The sequence below is a fragment of the Trachypithecus francoisi genome, unplaced genomic scaffold, assembly GCF_009764315.1.
Source record: "Trachypithecus francoisi isolate TF-2019V2 unplaced genomic scaffold, Tfra_2.0 Lachesis_group20, whole genome shotgun sequence".
Taxonomy (NCBI): domain Eukaryota; kingdom Metazoa; phylum Chordata; class Mammalia; order Primates; family Cercopithecidae; genus Trachypithecus; species Trachypithecus francoisi.
This window is the reverse complement of record NW_022681466.1, coordinates 19,182,998-19,201,959: the sequence shown is the minus strand read 5'-3', so window position 1 is coordinate 19,201,959 and position 18,962 is coordinate 19,182,998. Positions and strand designations below refer to the sequence as shown.

The 18,962-nt window shown below is 39.3% G+C and overlaps 3 protein-coding genes and 1 long non-coding RNA gene across 4 annotated transcripts in view; 1 reads left to right on the top strand and 3 right to left on the bottom strand.

The window, feature by feature from the left end:
* LOC117067040 overlaps positions 1-18,962 on the top strand; it is a 185,729-nt gene that overhangs the window by 129,805 nt on the left and 36,962 nt on the right. The gene's annotated exons all lie outside the window — the stretch shown is intronic.
* LOC117067025 (keratin-associated protein 1-3-like) lies at positions 5,073-6,142 on the bottom strand. Its single transcript, XM_033183077.1, has one exon. It carries the CDS (start codon positions 6,068-6,070, stop codon positions 5,507-5,509), a length of 564 nt encoding a protein of 187 aa, XP_033038968.1. The 5' UTR covers positions 6,071-6,142; the 3' UTR covers positions 5,073-5,506.
* Positions 12,155-13,083, bottom strand: LOC117067027 (keratin-associated protein 1-3). Its single transcript, XM_033183083.1, has one exon. It carries the CDS (start codon positions 12,998-13,000, stop codon positions 12,467-12,469), a length of 534 nt encoding a protein of 177 aa, XP_033038974.1. The 5' UTR covers positions 13,001-13,083; the 3' UTR covers positions 12,155-12,466.
* Positions 17,672-18,399, bottom strand: LOC117067031 (keratin-associated protein 2-1). Its single transcript, XM_033183087.1, has one exon. It carries the CDS (start codon positions 18,312-18,314, stop codon positions 17,928-17,930), a length of 387 nt encoding a protein of 128 aa, XP_033038978.1. The 5' UTR covers positions 18,315-18,399; the 3' UTR covers positions 17,672-17,927.

The following is an 18,962-nucleotide window of genomic DNA, read 5'->3' as shown; positions in this document are numbered from 1 at the left end:
GAATGAAATTAGACCATTATCTCACATCATATACAAAAACCAACTTACAATGGATTAAAAGACTGAAATGTAAGAAAGACTCAAAATGAAAACTATTAGAAGAAAATAGAGGCAAACTCCACGACTTTTGCCTGGCCAATGATATTGTGAACATGAACTCAAAAGCATCAGCAAAAATAGACAAATGGGATTACATCAAACTAAAAAGCTTCTGCACAGCCAATAAAACACTAAACTGAGTGAAGAGACAAACCACAGATGGGAGAAAATATTTACAAACCACATATCTGATAAGGGGTTAATATCCAAAATATAGAAGAAACTCAAACAGCTCAATACCTGTAGTAAGAAAACAAATAACATAATTGAAAAATGGGCAAAGAATCTAAATAGACATTTCTCAGAAAAAGATCTACAAATGGCCAACAGGTATATGAAAAAGTTTTCAAAATCACCAATCATCGAATAATGCAAATTGAAACCACAATGAGATATCGTCTCACATATGTTAGATGGTTATTATCAAAAAGACAAAAGATAGCAAGTGTTGGAGAGGAAGTGGAGAAAACAGAACTCTGGCACACTGTTGGTGGAAATGTAAATTAGTACAACTTTTATGGAAAACAATATGAAGGTTCCTGAAAACATTAAAAATAGAACTGTCATAGAATCAAGCAATCCCACTTCTGTGTATATACCCGAAGGAAACTAAATCAGTATTTTGAAGAGACATCTGCATTCCCGTGTTCATTGCAGCGTTACTCCCACTAGCCAAGATATGGAAGCAACCTAAGTGTCCATGTCCATCATTAAATGAGTGGATAAATAAAATGTGACACACACACACTCACACACTGGAATATTCTTAGTCATAAAAGAAGGAAATCCTGCTATTTGGGGCAACACAGATAAAACTTGAGAACATTATCTAAGTGAAGTAAGTCAGACAAAGAAAAAGACTAATTGCACTTTCTCACTTACAAGTGGAATACAAAAAGGTTGAATTCATAGAAGTAGAAAGTAAAAAAGGTTGAATTCATAGAAGTAGAAAGTAGAATAGTGGTTACCAGGGGCTAGGGTGGTGGTGGAGTGTGTTGGGGAGATGTTGGTCAAAAGATTACAAAATTTCAGTTAGATGAGAGGAATAAATTCAAGAGATCTATTGTACGACATAGTGACTATAGTTCATAACAATATGTTATAGTCTTGAAACTTGCTAAGAGAGTAGATTTTGTGTTTTCACTACAAAAAAATTATGTGAGGTAAAGCATATGTTAATTAGTTTGATTTAGCCATTGTACAAGGTATGCATATTTCAAAACAATGTGTTGTACACATAAATACATATAATTTTTGTCAATTCAAATAAATAAATAAATGAACTCATTTAACCATGTATATATTTGAGGGTTTATTTCCAGGCTCTCTGTTCTTTTCCATTGCTTTATATGTCTGTCTTTATGTCAGTACCACACTGTTATGATTGCTGTAGCTTTGCAGTAAATTTTGAAATAGGAAAATGTGAGACCAACTTTGTTCTTTTTTAAGATTGTTTTGGCTATATAGGACCCCTTCTGATTTCTTATGTATTTTAGGATGGATTTTTTTTTCATTTCTGCAAAAACATAATTGGGATTTTTGTAGGGTTTGCATTAAATCTGTAGATTCTCTGGGTAGTATTGACATCTTAACAATATTAAATCCTACAATTCATGATCTCAGGATGTCTTTTCATTTATTTGTATCTTCTTTAATTTCTTTCAGTAACATTTTATAGTTTCTGGTGTACAAGTCTTTCCCTTCCAAGGTTAAGTTTGTTCCTAAGTATTTTATTCTTTATTTTGTTATTATTATTATTATTTTTTGAGATGGAGTCTCACTCTATCACCCAGGCTGGAGTGCAGTGGCACAATCTCGGCTCACTGTAACCTCCACCTCCTGGGTTCAAGCAATTCTCTTGCCTCAGCCTCCCCAGTAGCTGGGACCACAGGCATCCACGACTATGCCTGGCTAATTTTTGTATTTTTAGTAGAGACAGGGTTTCACTATGTTGGCCAGGCTGGACTTGAACTCCTAACCTCAGGTGATCTGCCCGCCTCAGCTTACCAAAGTGCTAGGATTACAGGCATGAGCCACCATGCCCGGCCATAAGTATTTTATTCTTTTGATGTTATTGTAAATGGAATTGTTTTTAAAATTTTCTTCATATATTTTTCATGGTTAGTGTATAGAAATGCGATTGATTTTTGTGCATTGGTTTTGTATCTGCAACTTCACTGAACTTGTTTTAGTTATAACTGTGTGTGAGTGTGTGTAAAATCTTTAGAATTTTTTACATATAAAGTCATGTTATCTGTGAATGGAGAGAATTTACTATTTCCTTTCCAATTTGGATATCTTTTATTTCTTTTTCTTGCCTAGTTGCTCTGGCTAGGACTCCTAGTACTATGATAAATAGAATGGGCAAAAGTGGGCATGTTTGTCTTGTTCCTAATCTTAGAAAAAAACCTGTTGATTATGATGTTGCCTATGGGCTTTTCACATATGGCTTTAATTATGTTGAGGTCATTTGCTTCTATTCCTAGTTTGTTAGGTTTTTTAAAAAATCATGAAAGAGTTTTGAATTTTGTCAAATGCTTCTTCTGTATCAATAGAGATGAGCAGGTGCTTTTTCCTCTTCATTCTACTAATGATTCATTTTTGTATGTTGAACCATCCTTGCCTTCCAGGATAAAATTTCATTTGATTATAGCATTTAATACTTTTAATGTATTGTTTAATTCTATTTGCTGGGATTTTGAAAGGATTTTTCATGAGTATTCATCAGGGATTTAGGTCTGTAGTTTTCTTTTTCTTATAGTATATTTGTCTTACTTTGGTATTAGAGTAACGCTGGTTTCATAGAATGAGTTTGAAAGTGTTTTCTCCTTTCTAATTTTTAAAAAGAGTTTGAGGAGGATTGGTGTTATTTTTTCTATAATGTTTTGTATATGTCACCAATGAAGCCATCTGGTTCAGAGCTTTGCTTTGTTAGGAGGTTTCTGATTACTGATTCAATCTCCTTGTTATAGGTCTGTTCAGATTTTTTATTTCTTCATGATTCAGTTTTGGTAGGTTGTACATTTCTAGGAATTTCTCCATTTCATCTAGATTATGCAATTTGTAGATGCATTCTATACATATTACTAACTCTTTAAATAGTTATATAATATTCCAGAGTATGATCATACCACAAATCACTAAACCATCCCCAATGATAAAACATCAATCATTTTTATTTTATGCTTTTGAATTTAAGAACAATCATAGAATTTTAAGCTTAACTGGGTCCAACTTTAGATGATTAGGGATGGTCACATGATGTATGGGACCAAATTCTTAACTGAAAATTAAATTAATTAAACTAGATGGGCTTCTCAAACTGGTTCTACCACTGAGTGACTGTATGACCTTAAAAAAGTCATGTAATTCCTCTGAATATTGGTTTATTCATCTGTAAAATGAGATGATCTCTCAGACATCTTTCAGGGCTCTACCAGATTGTCCATTCCTTAAAAGCATAATCTGCCTATGTCTAATGCATCTGGGTATCCTTTGTAGTGCTTTCCACACTATTTTGCATATAGATGCTCAGTAAATGCTTGTTAATAAAAGAGGGAATGAATGACTAGCAGTGTACAGTAATGATGAAAAGCCCAATTTGCATTTTGCCTAAATCACTTGTCATTTATTTACTTACTTATTTACTTATTTATTTATTTATTTATTCTAGCAGGAGCTTCTTAGGTGGTGATACCGGTATTTAGGATCAAAAGGCCAAAAGGACAAAACATGTCTCAATTTCTGTTCTGTTGTTCAAGGGTGTTTTCTGGATTGGATTAGGTCTCTAGATAATATGTTGGGGAAATTGGTTCTTTGCTTTGCAAATGTTATCCTTTGTTCATACCTTCTAATTTTCTGATTTTCATTAACCATTGAATAAAGCATTGTAATTTTAACCTAAGTAAAAAAAAAAAAAAAAAAAGCACCTTCGATACTCTCAGTTCTAAGTCCAAGGAACCGTGAATTAATCCTAATCCTTGTTCTAAAAACCATTCAAATTTATAAAGCATTCTCTGATATTTGTCTTTAAATGTGTATAAATGTATTGCATATGTGTATTATATATAAAAGCATATTTATATATGTATGTGTTACTTTGAAGTGAACATTTTAAACCAAAGTATGTATGTTGATTCTAAAAATACAGTAAATTCATTGTTATCCTCACTTCTGTTTAGAAACTGGAGGAAAAAATTTAGAGTAAAAAATTCCATCTAATTGAGAGTGTATTTCCTCAGAGAGGCTTTCCTACCTTGTTTCTCTTGCAATCCTTCACAAGGTTACATGTGAATGGAAGACTGTGATTTATTAGCATACATTACCATTCTTTGATGATTGCTTGAAAGAGCATTTCTCTAACAGACAGGAAAAATAAGTAATATTCTGGCTCTAGATTCAGAGATTTTTATTTTTTATTTTTTTCAAAATGGGGTCTTGCTCTATCACCCAGGCTGGAGTGCAATGACACGATCTTGGCTCACTGCAACCTTCACCTCCTGGGTTCAAGCAATTCTCCTGCCTCAGCCTCCCAAGTAGCTAGGATTACAGATGTGTGCCATGACGCCCGGCTAATTTTTTGTAATTTTAGTAGAGATGGGGTTTCACCAGGTTGGCCAAGCTGATCTCGAACTCCTGACCTAGTGATCTGCCCACCTCAGCCTCCCAAAATGCTGGGATTACAGGTGTGAGCCACCGCACCCAGCCAGAGATTTCGATTTCTGTAACTTCCTGGTTGTGAAAGCACTGTGTAAGGTTAAGTTATGGTAACAGAGCCTTTACCATTTCTGAGGCCCTAGATAACTACATTTGCTCTATGTTTTTATGGGCATTAACCTCCACTGGACCTCTGGATAACAAATTTCCTAATGTGGTATTAGAAGAGAAGGGATATCAAAAGCAGATTAAAATTTTTCATATGACATTCTACGAAATATACATCCTGAATACACTCAATGAAAAAAAAAGACATGTTTGTTGCACCAATAGTTACAGTTTATTAGACCTTGGTTTATTATTCCTCTTTCACAGGGAGTGCAATTTGCAGGTTGGTGGAATAGAGAAAGTGAGTGTCCTGAGAAGAACAGATGGCTCTTCCATGGTCTCGTCAGCACTGAGACTCAGAGCGTGGGCTTCAATGCTTGTAAAGGGTCAATTTCAAGGTAAATCGGCTTTTTCATGTATTGGGTCAAATTTGTATTTTGGCGTCCTCAGAGAGAAGAGCAAGGTCTTTCTGGAATTGAAAGGAATCAGCTAATTCTGAGGCCTAAATGTTTGGTAACCCCCATAACAAAGCCAAAGAAAAGTTCAAGAATTTGTTAGTGGTCCACAAGTGCTTGAAGAAATAATTCGTTCATGAATTGAACTGAAAGTGGAAATTTCAAGTTGAAAATCAGCAAACTGGCTTTTAGCAGCTGGGCTCACAGGAGTAGCAGCAGCAGACTGGGCGGCAGCAGGACTGTCCACAGTAGGACGGGCGGCAGCAGGAGGCCTCGGCGTGGTGCAGCTGGCAGCAGGATGGGGGTGTGCAGCTCACCACGCAGCAGGGGGGCAGGTAGGTGCCCTCCACACGGCAGTCTGGGCGGCACCACCTGATACGGGTGCTCACAGATCCACTGCTGCTCTCCTGGCCATAGCCGATGCCACCACCAATGCCATAGCTGGTTCCGCAGGAGCTGGTCTGGCAGCAGCTTGGCTGGCAGCAGCTGGTCTCACAGCAGCTTGGCTGGCAGCAGCTGGTCTGGCAGCAGCTTGGCTGGCAGCAGCTGGAGCCACAGGTCCCACAGGTTGAGAAGCTGGGAAATCCGCAGAAGCTGGTCTGGCAGCAGCTTGGCTGGCAGCAGCTGGTCTCACAGCAGCGTGGCTGGCAGCAGCTGGTCTCACAGCAGCTTGGCTGGCAGCAGCTGGAGCCACAGGTCCCACTGGTGGAGCAGCTGGGAAATCCACAGAAGCTGGTCTGACAGCAGGCCATGGTGTCAGGAGTTGGTCTGAAGTTTGGGTTGCTTGGAGGAGTTTCTGAGTTTTGGTGACGTCTGCCACACTGGGCCTTTTATAAGCCTTGGCCAGCTACTGTTTACATAATTCCTGAAGTCTCTTCCTTATTTGTGTTTGATAATTTGTCTCTGAATGATAATTGGCCTCTCCCTGAGTTATTTGTTGAACCTTCTGGGAGCCTTTGAAAGTTGATTGTATTTGGTCTGCAATTAAGCTTCTTTACCATGGTCAAGTAGTCATTGGCATTAATTAGGAATATGATCCCTAACTCCTCATGTTTCTTAAAATTTTCTCATGGTCAAGGAATAATTGACTGATGCCTCACCTTTAAGGACTGTCAGTATTATTCAGTGTTGACCCTTACAACTGGGTGATTGGGTCTCACATGACAGTTTAATTCCCTCCAATTTTAACTGCGGCTCCTTCTCTACCTTCCTTATCTTCCCTTTGACTGTGAAGCAAGACTGTATTCAGCTGGCCAGAAAGAGATGCTTTCTTGGGCCAGGGAGATTTGCATTAATTGCTATTCATAACATTTTTCCATCACTGATTATGTGCCTAAATGGTTCTGAGTACTTTGCATGTATCAACTTGCTGAATTTTGACAGCAATCTGTGGACTAGGTATCACTGCCACTCCCATCAACCATGTGAGAAAACTGAGCCACAACAGATTGAAGTAACTTACCCAAGTTCACACTATTATCTAGTGAATCTGAAATTTGAATCCACACCCTCTGATTCCAGACTAAACTCTTTAAACACTATAGTCAATTCTTTCTCTCTTTCTCCCTCCCTCCCTCCCTCCCTCCCTCCCTTCCTTCCTTCCTTCCTTCCTTCTTTCTTTCTCTTTCTTTCTTTCTTTCTTTTTTTTTATCTTTCTTCTTTTTTTATGTAAGCAATCGTTCGAAGGAAAATCCAAGTGTGAAAGCAAGATGTAAAAATATGCTTCCTTTCTTATAGACTTTTTTGAGAGTAAAAGGAAGGAAGGAGGAGCTTAGGGTAAGTAATAACACTGTTTACTAGAGCCATTCCTAGAGATTTTATTTATTTATTAACAGCATAATAAGCACACTTCAAGAAAATCTTAAGTGCTAAAAAAGTTAACCTCCTTGACTTGTGACTTTGTCTCATCTTTTATCTTAGGATATTCTATAGATTTAGATTTTTTAACTGCATAAAATTATACTTTTAACATATTAATACTGGAGTATGTGATTTACTACAGTATGTTAGATCTGCTGTATGCAGTTTATTATAGATATTAGAGACTAATCCAGTGAACTGGAAAGTTTATATAATTTGAATGAGACAACTGATGATGGTGAAGATAAACGTTTTGTTTAGATGCAATAAAAGGTGACCAGGCCTCCATGGAGTATGAGCTCATTGCAGAGAAATGCAAGTTACAGTGCTACTCTTGGGTTTTGAACCAGAACACCAAGTGGTAGTTCCGCTTCTCTAGAAATGACAGCTTTGAGTTTACATCATAACTCTTTCTGAGTTGGAATTAAGTCATTTTCAAATCCCATATCAAATTTGGTTTAAAAGATGTGATTCTTTGTGAGTTCCTTGCTTCTTCTTAAGCAAAGCTATATCACAGATTCTTTGATTAGCTAATATTTTTTATGTTGGATGTTTGAAATATGTGGATGTGTCATGACAAGAATCTCAGGAGCTATTTAATTCAGATCTAAACTTAGTAGAATATTTGATACTAAACAGATGTGTCTCCTTTTGCAAAAGGCTCAGATATCTGAGGACCTGAAATACATTATTGATAAGAGCACTGGAGACAGTGGCATTGCATATTGGTTCTCCCTTTCTGGGCTTTTCCAGTGTGGCACCATTTTCAACATCTTCCTCAGTGCAAAATTTAAGGCATAACACTTACTTGAGAATTTGACTCCTGTACCACAGAATGAAGACTAATCTGAACATTCCCTTACCTCCTCTAAGTAAATTAAGGAAATGAAATTTATATTATTTCACTTTACATAATATCCTCCAAGTTTAGATATGTTGTAATATGTGACCTAATTTCCTTCATTTTATAGACTCAATAGTATTCTGTTGTGTGTATATACCACATTTCTTATTCCTGTGCTTATTCCCTGTAGTTTTCATTACTTCATTTAAGTGATGGGCTCCAGACCATTCCAGTGCCATAAGAAGAAATAATATGTTTGTCTGTTATTCTTGAACATTGAACTTTGGCTTAACACAGATGCTAATGTTTGAAATTATTTTCATTTAAGATATCGTAGTTCTGATTTTTAGTTACAAGTTCTGGGGATTCTTCCAATTTCTTCATCTCCATTTACTAGTTCTCTAATTCAGTTGTGACTGCCTTACTTAGATTCTCAAGAAATAAAGCATGATTGATGTACCAGTCAAATGAATACAGCATTCCTACGTAGGGCTTCTGTGCTTCTGCTCTGGGCTTCCAGCCTAGTAATCTAGATCGGATAACACATAAACTTCAAGGACCTCGTCTTACCCCCAACTTTCATCTTAAGCCAAGTCACAAGATCTATCTTTTCCCTCCTGTATGCCAACCAGGTTTTTTGGGGTGCTGCTGAGCCAAAGTCCTTTTAATTAAAAGGTACATCCAACCTAAACCCTCTCAGAGACAACAGAGCTCTAAATGAGGGGAATAAAATGTTGACCACATTGCAGGGCCATTGTGTATAGATGTACAGGTCGTGCCCTGATGTGGGGCTCTGTGGCTCTGTCCACTCAGAGGAAGGAGCATATTATTTCTTACATCAAGCTGGAGGCTCAACAAGCTGTGTACCCCTCTGTCTGTATCTTCCCCAAAGTGGTACCTTTTCCTAATTCCTGTAAAGTTGTGCTAGCAGAGGTCCTGTTCTTTTGATTTTTTAAAATTGAGGTGAAATTCACATAACCTACAATTAACCATTTTAAAGTGTGTAACTGAGTGACGTATAGTATGTTCATAATGTTGTGCAACATCGTCTCTCTCTAGTTTCAAAAACTTTTCCATCATCCCAGAGGAACGCCCCCTGACCTTTAAGCAATCACTTCCCATACCCCTCTGTCCCCAGTCACTGGCTCACCACTTTGATTTAACGATGAAATATTTCATCCCTTGGAATGAAAGCCTCACTATGTGTCTTTTATTTAATACTTGCTTCATCTAGAACTCTCTCTGAAAATTAGAATAAGAATGGTGATAGTATATAGCCAACATCACATTCATTTAAATCCATCCTTGCAGTGAACATTTATTTTCTGTTTCACAATACATAAGAAGATTGTACAGATATTATAAAAACATCAGTTTATACTCCCTTTCACCATTTTGTGAAGTATATTTTGAGGACTATTGGTGTTACAGGGTGTTAACAGGTAATATAAAAATAGAGTTTTCTGGCTAAGTTAGTTTGGGAGTGATGGTTACAGAGTTCTCTTCCTTCCTTCCTTCCTTCCTTCCTTCCTTCCTTCCTTCCTTCTGTCCTTCCTTCCTTCCGTCTTCTTTCTTTCTTTCTTTCTCTTTCTTTCTTTTTTTCTTTCTTTCTTTCTTTCTTTCTTTCTTTCTTTCTCTCTTTCTCTCTTTCTCTCTTTCTTTCCTCTCTTTCTCTCTCTCTCTTTCTCTTTCTCTCTCTTTCTGTCTGTCTGTCTCTCTCTTTCTCTCTCTCTCTCTCTCTCTCTCTCCTTCCTTCCTTCCTTCCTTCCTTCCTTCCTTCTTTCTTTCTTTCTTTTGAGACAGACTCTCACTCTGTCACCCAGGCTGTAGTGTAGTGGCACGATCTTGTTTCACTGCAACCTCTACCTCCTGGATTCAAGTGATTCTCCTGCTTCAGGCTGTGAGACCACAGGTGCCCGCCACGACGCCTGGCTAATTTTCGTAGTTTTAGTAGAGACGGGGTTTTGCCATGTTTGCCATGCTGGTCTCGAACTTGTGACCTCAGGTGATCCACCTGCCTCCGCCTCCAAAAGTGCTGAGATGATAGGTGTGAGCCACTGAGCCCGGCCAGTGGTTATAGAGCTTTCTTTATTGCAGGGTATCTCAGTCCGTTTACTATTCCAATGTGGCTTTATAAACTTGCAAGATGGTGATAATGCATACAACATTATTTAACCACTGTATATTTTTTCCTCTTTGGGCATCTGAAGCGATTACTGGTCAATGTGTCGCCTGTTTAGGAAATTATCTACTCTCTTACGCCTGGAAGGGATGTTGTCGTAATGACTCAGTTCTCTCATTTTCCAAAGTAGAAATAGGTACCCAGGCAAGTGAAGGGACTTGCTTAAGGATTCATGGATAGCTAGTTGCAAAGCTGGGACTAGAACTCAGGAGTCTGTATTTGCTTTTTGTTCTTACATAAGATGTAAAAAAAATTAGCAATTTTTACATCTTATGCTGTTGGATAGAAGAAAAAAAACACACTTAAATGTTCATTCTGTTTTCTCACTCAGCAACAATCAACATAGAAGATTTCTCTTTTTTTTCTTTTCTTTTCTTCTTTCTTTCTTTCTTTCTTTCTTTTTTTTTTTTTTTTTTTTTTGAGACGGAGTTCGCTCTGTTGCCCAGGCTGGAGTGCAGTGGCGCGATCTCCGCTCACTGCAAGCTCCACCCCCTGGGTTCACGCTATTCTCCTGCCTCAGCCTCCTGAGTAGCTGGGACTACAGGCGCCCGCCACCACGCCCTATCGCCAGGTAAATAGCATTAGAATGGAATTGGAGTGGAGAACACGCAGCTGGTATCTGCTGCATAATTTATTTCCTTGCTTATTGATGGGGAGAAATAGGCCTAATGTGTTCTCCACTCCAATTCCATTCTAATGCTATTTACCTGGCGATAGCATCAGGTTTTATAGGGTGAGGGCTCAGTCCCATAAGACTGCCCCCTACTTCCAGTGCCAAGCACAAGCTCCAGGTTGTTTTGCCTGTGCTTCTGACCGACCAGCCATAAGTTGGAATTTCACGACCCCCTCCTTAAGTTTGATGAGTGTGCTAGAGCAGCTCCCAGGACTCAGGGAAACATTTAGTTTATTGGTTTATGATAAAGACCATTACAAAAGGTACAGAAGAAGAGAGGCATAGGGTAAGGTGTGGGGGAAGAGGTATGAGGAGCTTTCATAACCTCTCTGGGAACAGCACATTCCAGGAACCTCCACACATTCAGCTATCTGGAAGCTCCTCAAATTCCGTGGTTTTTTTTTTTTTTTTTTTTTTTTGGACATTTTATGGAGACTTCAGTGGATAGGCATGATGGACAACCATTAGAAACGTGATTGGACAAAAAGAGTATGATGTAATGTTAGTAGAGTGAGTGGTGAAACCCAGTAAGGCCTGTCTGTTCAGATCCTTCTTGGTCACTCTGTGCAGCCTTTCTTCCTCCAGGGCATGGGGCAGAACCTCTTCTGAAATGGGGATCTTATGACCTACAAGCAGACAAGGAAGGTAGGAGAATATCTTGACGGCCAGTGCCAAGAACAGAGGGGGAAGATTCTTGCCTTGAGGAGTAAAAGGAGCAGGTGAAAAGAGGGGAGGAGAAGGCCAGAGAGAGAGAGAGAGAGAGAGATTCTGTTTTCTGAGGTCTGCTTCTGAAGTCTAAAGTGCCCTAACATCATAAAAAGGGCTATGGGAGTTATGAGCCTAGGACCTTGAATAAAATGTGTATGTTTGTTATGTGCTATTACTCTATAATCTTGTGTTTGTATTCTTTCACAATTTTTATTATGCTTTTGTGTATATGAATGAATGAGTGGACAAATGAATAGATTTGACAGAACCTCAAGAAGCTGAATAACATGAAATTCCTTTTTATAAAATCAGTCTGTTGGAATACCTAGCCCACCACTTAGCATGTGTGAGAACCTTAGGAAACAGTTCCTAAATGCTGTCATGTTCCTTTAATCGTATGTCTTAGCTGCAAAATATTAGACCATTTAATGGTAACACAAAAGAAAATTACTTTTAAAGATCATCATTAAAAGGGCAGAAATACAGAAAAACCATAGTGCCATGTCATGTTGATATTTTGAAAAATCCCAGTACCGCAATATCTGTAACAAATTCCAAAGCAAGGAAAGTTCCAACGACTTCATCATTGAAAACCTTTATTAAATTTAAGTCCCAATAACTGTTGAAATATTTCGGATGATATTTATAGTAAAATATTACCTAACTCTTTTCACATTGTAGGACTTTGGCTGACATCCAGGTCTAGGAAAAAATTTTGGTCTTCCATTGTAAATGAATTTACATCCTAGAGAATTTATGTGGCTGTGTGATGAGAGGTTGCAAGCCCAGTTATAGGTACTGGAATTCAGAAGATTGTTAGGATTCTAATTTGGCTAGTTTTAAAGTGCCATCTTATCAGGATTCCCAGCAGAAGGAGGTTTTCAACAAGTGGGCTCACAGGAGTAGCAGCAGCAGACTGGGCGGCAACAGGACTGTCCACAGTAGGACGGGCGGCAGCAGGAGGCCTGGGCGTGGTGCAGCTGACAGCAGGATGGGGGTGTGCAGCTCACCACGCAGCAGGGGGGCAGGTAGGTGCCCTCCACACGGCAGTCTGGGCGGCACCATCTGATACGGGTGCTCACAGATCCACTGCTGCCTTCCTGGCCATAGCTGATGCCACCACCAATGCCACAGCCATTTCCACAGGAGCTGGCCTGGCAGCAGCTTGGCTGGCAGCAGCTAGTTTCACAGCAGCTTGGCTGGCAGCAGCTGGAGCCACAAGTCCCACTGGTTGAGAAGCTAGGAAACCCACAGAAGCTGGTCTGGCAGCAGCTTGGCTGGCAGCAGCTGGTCTCACAGCAGCGTGGCTGGCAGGAGCTGGTCTCACAGCAGCTTGGCTGGCAGCAGCTGGAGCCACAGGTCCCACTGGTGGAGCAGCTGGGAAATCCGCAGAAGCTGGTCTGACAGCAGGCCATGGTGTCAGGAGTTGGTCTGAAGTTTGGGTTGCTTGGAGGAGTTTCTGAGTTATGGCTGCCTATTCCACCTCGGGCTTTTTATAAGTCTTGACCAATTCCTCTATCGGTGGCGAGCAACATTTTTATCTTGTTACTCTTTAAACCAGCCTTTCTAGGGCCCTCTGATGGTTCAGATGCTGAATTGTTTTAAATATATCTTGAAATTGATTGTTCCTTATTGCTCAGCTAATACTCACCGAATGTGTTTGTCCTTGGTAAAAATATTAGCATGTTGTTTTCAAACAATGGTGTAATTTCCACTTGAGCTTCAGCTTCAGTTTTGCACTTGTGGGCTTATCATCTGACAAGGTGACTCTCACCCATAAGATGATGTGATTTTGGGGATTGTATTCACCAAACCTCAAGTCTCCAGAAAAGAATTATTAATCGTGACTGTTCTTATGTAAGACTGCTTTATATTTTTTAGACTAGTAAGATTATACTCTCTCTATATAATCTTATTAGCCAGATAGAAACTCTGATAAACTCTGCCTTCGTAGAAATTCATAGATTTTTCTCTGAAATGAAATCTTTCCAATTTTTGTGATATCTCCTGAACTTCACATTCATATTTGAGGAAACATTGATCACTCAGGAGGATATATAAACCAAAACCTGTTCAATTCCAATGTCTCTTAAAAGAGAGGCTAAAATTCATATTCAGTAATTGGAAAAAGATTGCAAAATATTTTAATGAAATTTACACTTCTCTATGAAAGACAAAAATCACCAGTATATGGATTATCTGGCATATAATTTCTCAAAGGCAGAATTTATTATGAATTTATGTCATTTCACATTACTAAACTATGTGTCCTGTAAAAAGATATTAGACCAAAGAGCAAGACAACTGAATTTAGGAAGGGGAATCAATCAAAGAAAAAGCAAGAGTTAGAAAATACTTTTTTTTTTTTTTTTTTTTTTTGAGACGGAGTCTCACTCTGTCGCCCAGGCTGGAGTGCAGTGGCCGGATCTCAGCTCACTGCAAGCTCTGCCTCCCGGGTTCACGCCATTCTCCTGCCTCAGCCTCCCAAGTAGCTGGGACTACAGGCGCCCGCCACCTCGCCCGGCTAGTTTTTTGTATTTTTTAGTAGAGACGGGGTTTCACCGTGTTAGCCAGGATGGTCTCGATCTCCTGACCTCGTGATCCGCCCGTCTTGGCCTCCCAAAGTGCTGGGATTACAGGCTTGAGCCACTGCGCCCGGCCTAGAAAATACTTTTATCTGCTTTATAAGGCAGGTTAGAAAATGGGTGACCAAATATAGTTCAAGAGGTGTAGTATAATAAATGCAAAAAGAGATTAAGATAAATTTCAACAAAATAAAAGTTAAAACAATTCCTGGCCATTGCTAGAAGAAAGAATGTGATTTTCTACTGGGAGTTTAGGGTTACATAAGATACATGAAAAAAGTCTGGACAAAAACATATTATTTCTACTTGGGGTAGGTTTATTTCTCCCTTCCAATCATGAATAGAAACACATAGTTAGCATTTTATGAGGTGGTGGTGTTTGTACAGGAATGGGGTTATATTACAATGTGATTCATGCCAGCATCAGTAAAGATGTTCATGTCATATGGTAACTATGACTGTAGGTATGACGTTGAAAATGGTTATATGTAATCACTGAATGTTGGAGATCAAAAATGTGTAAATTATCTTGTTCCACCACTTAATTTTATAGGTGTAGAAACTGACATCATTCTTATTATAAATAGCACATATTTATTAACTTCTACTATGCCCAGAGCACTAAAGGCTTATACAGAAAGCAGGACCCCATCTGTTTGTTTCATATCTTGCTCTAGTATAAAAATCAGTGTAGTAGTAACAGGAGGGATTAATCAAGGAAAAGAATTGAGTAAAGAACTGTTTAGTCTCAAAGTTCTAAATGGGAACATTGGTGGTGTGGTATGGAGCACTTTTCATTTTCACTTAACTTTGGTTGGTGTTAGAATACTCTTGAGTCTTGGAGAGGTTAAGCAACTTGTTCCATTCCCACAGTACACAACTGGAAGAGCTCATTCCTAGACCAGTTCTTTTTATTTTATACCATGCTGCTTTTCAGAATCAATTAATGTTAGTAAAGCTCTTTGTATTTGTCTTTTTTTCTTAAAAAAGGTGTTTTGTAATAGCTCAAGAATATAAATATTAGATGGTAGACAGATGACACTATGGACTAACGATTTAAATACACAATAAATAAGTATAAATATGTTAAACTTCTTTTAAGTATCTGAACCAGAGACTTTTTAAAAAATATATTATTATACTTTAAGTTCTAGGGTACATGTGCACAACATGCAGATTTGTTACATATGTATACATGTGCCATGTTGGTGTGCTGCACCCATTAACTTGTCATTTACATTAGGTATATCTCCTAGTGCTATCCCTCCCCCCTCCCCCCTCCCCCCTCCCCACAGTAGGCCCCGGTGTGGACCAGGGACTTATAATTGGAATAAATCACATTTGCTTCCTAGTCGTTTTTTGTTTCCCACATTCAACTAAGTTAATATACTTTCTGGGTTTCTACATCTGCCATACTCATTGTGTCTTCTTTATTCCATGGGTATTATCTTAGTTGAGCTCTTATTGTACATTGCTTGGACCAGGGCAATATCTTCCTGATTAGTTTCTGTATAGTTCTGTGCAACTTATTTCTCTGGCCTTTGACCTCTGTCTTTATAAGGAGCTATCATGAGAATTGTCCCAATGCCCAGCTCTTGTTATGCCGTTTTCCTGCCCCAAAGCTTTCAACAGCTCCTTACTGCTTATTGCATTAAGGGTGTACTCCCTTGGCTAGTATTCAAAGCATACAAATTTTCCAAATCTTTCTTTCACTATCACTCTCTATATATCCAGTGCCCCCAGCCAAACTGTACTCTGAACAGTGCTATGGTTCCCCTCCCTCCATACCTTTGTTCATACTATTTCTATTGCTACGAATGCCATCCCTCTGATCTGGGTAGCACAATCTGAACCCATATAAAATGTTAGCTTCTCTTTTCAATCTTTCTTTTTTTCCCCAAGCAATAGTGACTTCTGTGTTGACATCACACAGTGTTGTACTTTTATTTTTTCATATTCTACTTTTTAGATGAATTATAGGTGAATATAACTCATGTCCCTAGAAGCTTTTTGAAGAGGGGAACATTTTTAATTCAATTTTAATTTCTATTTTATACCATGTAGCCTGTAACTTGCATATGGTAGGCAAGCAGTGCATGTAGACCCTATTTGTCAACATATTTAAAAACAACCCAAAATGGATTAAATACTTAAATATAAGACCACAAATAATAAAACTACTAGAAGAAAACATAGAGGAAACATTTTATGGCACTGGTCTGGGCAACGGTTTTTTTCTTGGGGGGATAAGACCTTAAAGGCACAGGCAACAAAAGTGAAAGTAGACAAATGGGATTATATAAAAGTAAAAACCTTCTGCACAGCAAAGGAAACAATCAAATCAACACAGTGAAGAGACAACCTAGAGAATGGGAGAAAATATTTTCAAACTATGCATCTGACCAGGGGTTAATATCCAGAATATATAAGGAACTTGAACAACTCAACAGTGAATAACGATAATAAATCCAATCAAAAATAGGTAAAAGACCTGAATAGATATTTCACAAAAGAAAACACACAAATGGCCAACACGTATATGAAGAAGTGCTAAGCATCACTAATCATCATGAAATGCAGATCAAAACCACAATGAGATACCATATCACCCCAATTAGAATGGCTATTATCAAAAATACAAAAAAGTAACAAATCCTGGTGTGGATGTGGTAAAAGGGGAGCTCATACTAGCTTGGAGGGAATGTAAAGTAGCATAGCCATTATGGAAAACAGTATGGAGGGTCCCCCAAAAATTGAACTACCATATGATCCAGCAATCCCACTATTGAGGATATGTCCAAAGGAAATTAAATCAGTATGTTGAGGAGATATCTGCACTTCCATGTTTGTTGCAGCACTATTCACAGCAGCCAACATATGAAAACAATCTAAGTGTCCATCAATGGATGAATGGATAAAGAAATTATGACACACACTCTCTCACACACACACAATGAAAACTATCAGCCATAAAAACAATGAAATACTGTCATGCGCAACAACATGGATGAACCTGGAGGACATTATGGTATGTGAAATTAACCAGGCACAGGAAGACAAACAGCACATTCTCTTACTCCTATGTGAAATCTAAAGAAGTTAATCTCATAGAAGTGGAGAGTAGAATACTGGCTACCAGAGGCTGGGGAGAGTGAGAGGAGGGGAGGATAAGCAGAGATTGGCCAACAGGTACAAAGTTACAGATAGATAGGAGGGATAAGTGTTGGTATTCTAATGTACAGTAGAGTGACTATGGTTAGTAATATTGTATCGTATATTTCAAAATAGCTAACAGAGAAGATTTTAAATGCTCTTACCATGAAGAAATGATAAATGTATGAGGTGATGAATATGCTAAACACTCTGACTTGATTATTACAAAATGTATACATGTATGGAAACATCACACTGCATCCCATAAACATGTACAATTATGTGTCAGTTTTTTAAATTAAAAGTTAATTTAATACAAAACATTAGAATGAGTAAATAAAACCAAAGTTTTTGCAAGACCAAAGAACAGATATTTATTAGAAAATAAACATGCCACAAAATCTTAGATAGGAAGAAGGAAATTGCTTCCTTTACAAAGACTTCAGAATGGCCCACGTCTTAACAGATGAGCCCGGTTCTCGGTTCCCAGCTTGGTTGATGTGGGGTCTTGCGGGCTCAGGGCAGGAGGTTTGTTAAAGTAGAGAAACGGGAGTGTGACTTTTTCAGAAAGTGAGTTGTATGTTCCGGGCAGTCAGTGCCCTGCTCAGCAGGAGAAGGTCCTGCAGGTGGTGCTGCAAGGCGTCGGCTGGCCGCAGGGAGGCCGGCAGCAGGGGGACTGCACAGACACAGGCTGGCAGCAGGTGGTGGCCCAGCAGCAGGGCCTGCAGACCACAGCCGTGCACGACGTGGGGCAGCAGGTGATGGGGCGGCAGCAGCCTTCCTGCAGGGAACAGGGGTCGCAGCACACCGGGCGGCGGCAGGGCTCGCAGATGGGACGCGTGCAGCGGGACACGCAGGTCACGGGGCGGCACACGGTGGTCTGGTAGGTCACGGGGCGGCAGCAGCAGGGGTCGCGGTAGCAGCAGGGCTGGCAGCAGCCTCCCCCGTAGCTCAGGGAGGAGAAGGTGGAGCCGCAGCAGGAGCCGGTCATGGTGGTGTCTGAGGCTGGTGTGGGGTGGGCTGTTGAGAGGCGCTGGATGTTCTCAGGTGTGAATGTCCTCCTCCTGCTCTGGGCCCTTTATATACCCTGGCCGGGTGCAGGTGACCCTTTTCGTTTACCTTTTGGCCAATTAAGTAGAATTCTGTTTTGACTAATGGTTGCTTGTGACACACTCATTATCTCATTAAAGAGCTCTTGTTGTATGGATGTACCTACACGGTGTGAAAATCTAAGAAGTCATCGTCATTTGAGGTGATAGTAGCTCTCGATGCTTATTTTGAGTAGATAGCACTGGATCAAATCTGGACAAAATGGTCTAAAAATTTTTCAGTTTTTAAAAGAAATTATAAACTATAAACATAGAGGAGTACATAGAACACCGAGTAGAGCCTATCCTGACCCCAGCAGGGGACTCAAGTCATTGGAAGCACCTACATGTGAAAAGTGAATCACACGAGTGTTAGACAAGACCTCCCATGTAGTCTGCTTGGGAATATGTTTATCACTTGAAACAGCGGGATACATAGGCCTTGAATAGGATAGTAGCTCATCTAGTTTTACAGGACAGACAAAAATTTTTTCAAGCCACTAAGTATTGGAATAATACCTCCAAGACTGCCTTGCATGTGTTCTTTTCTC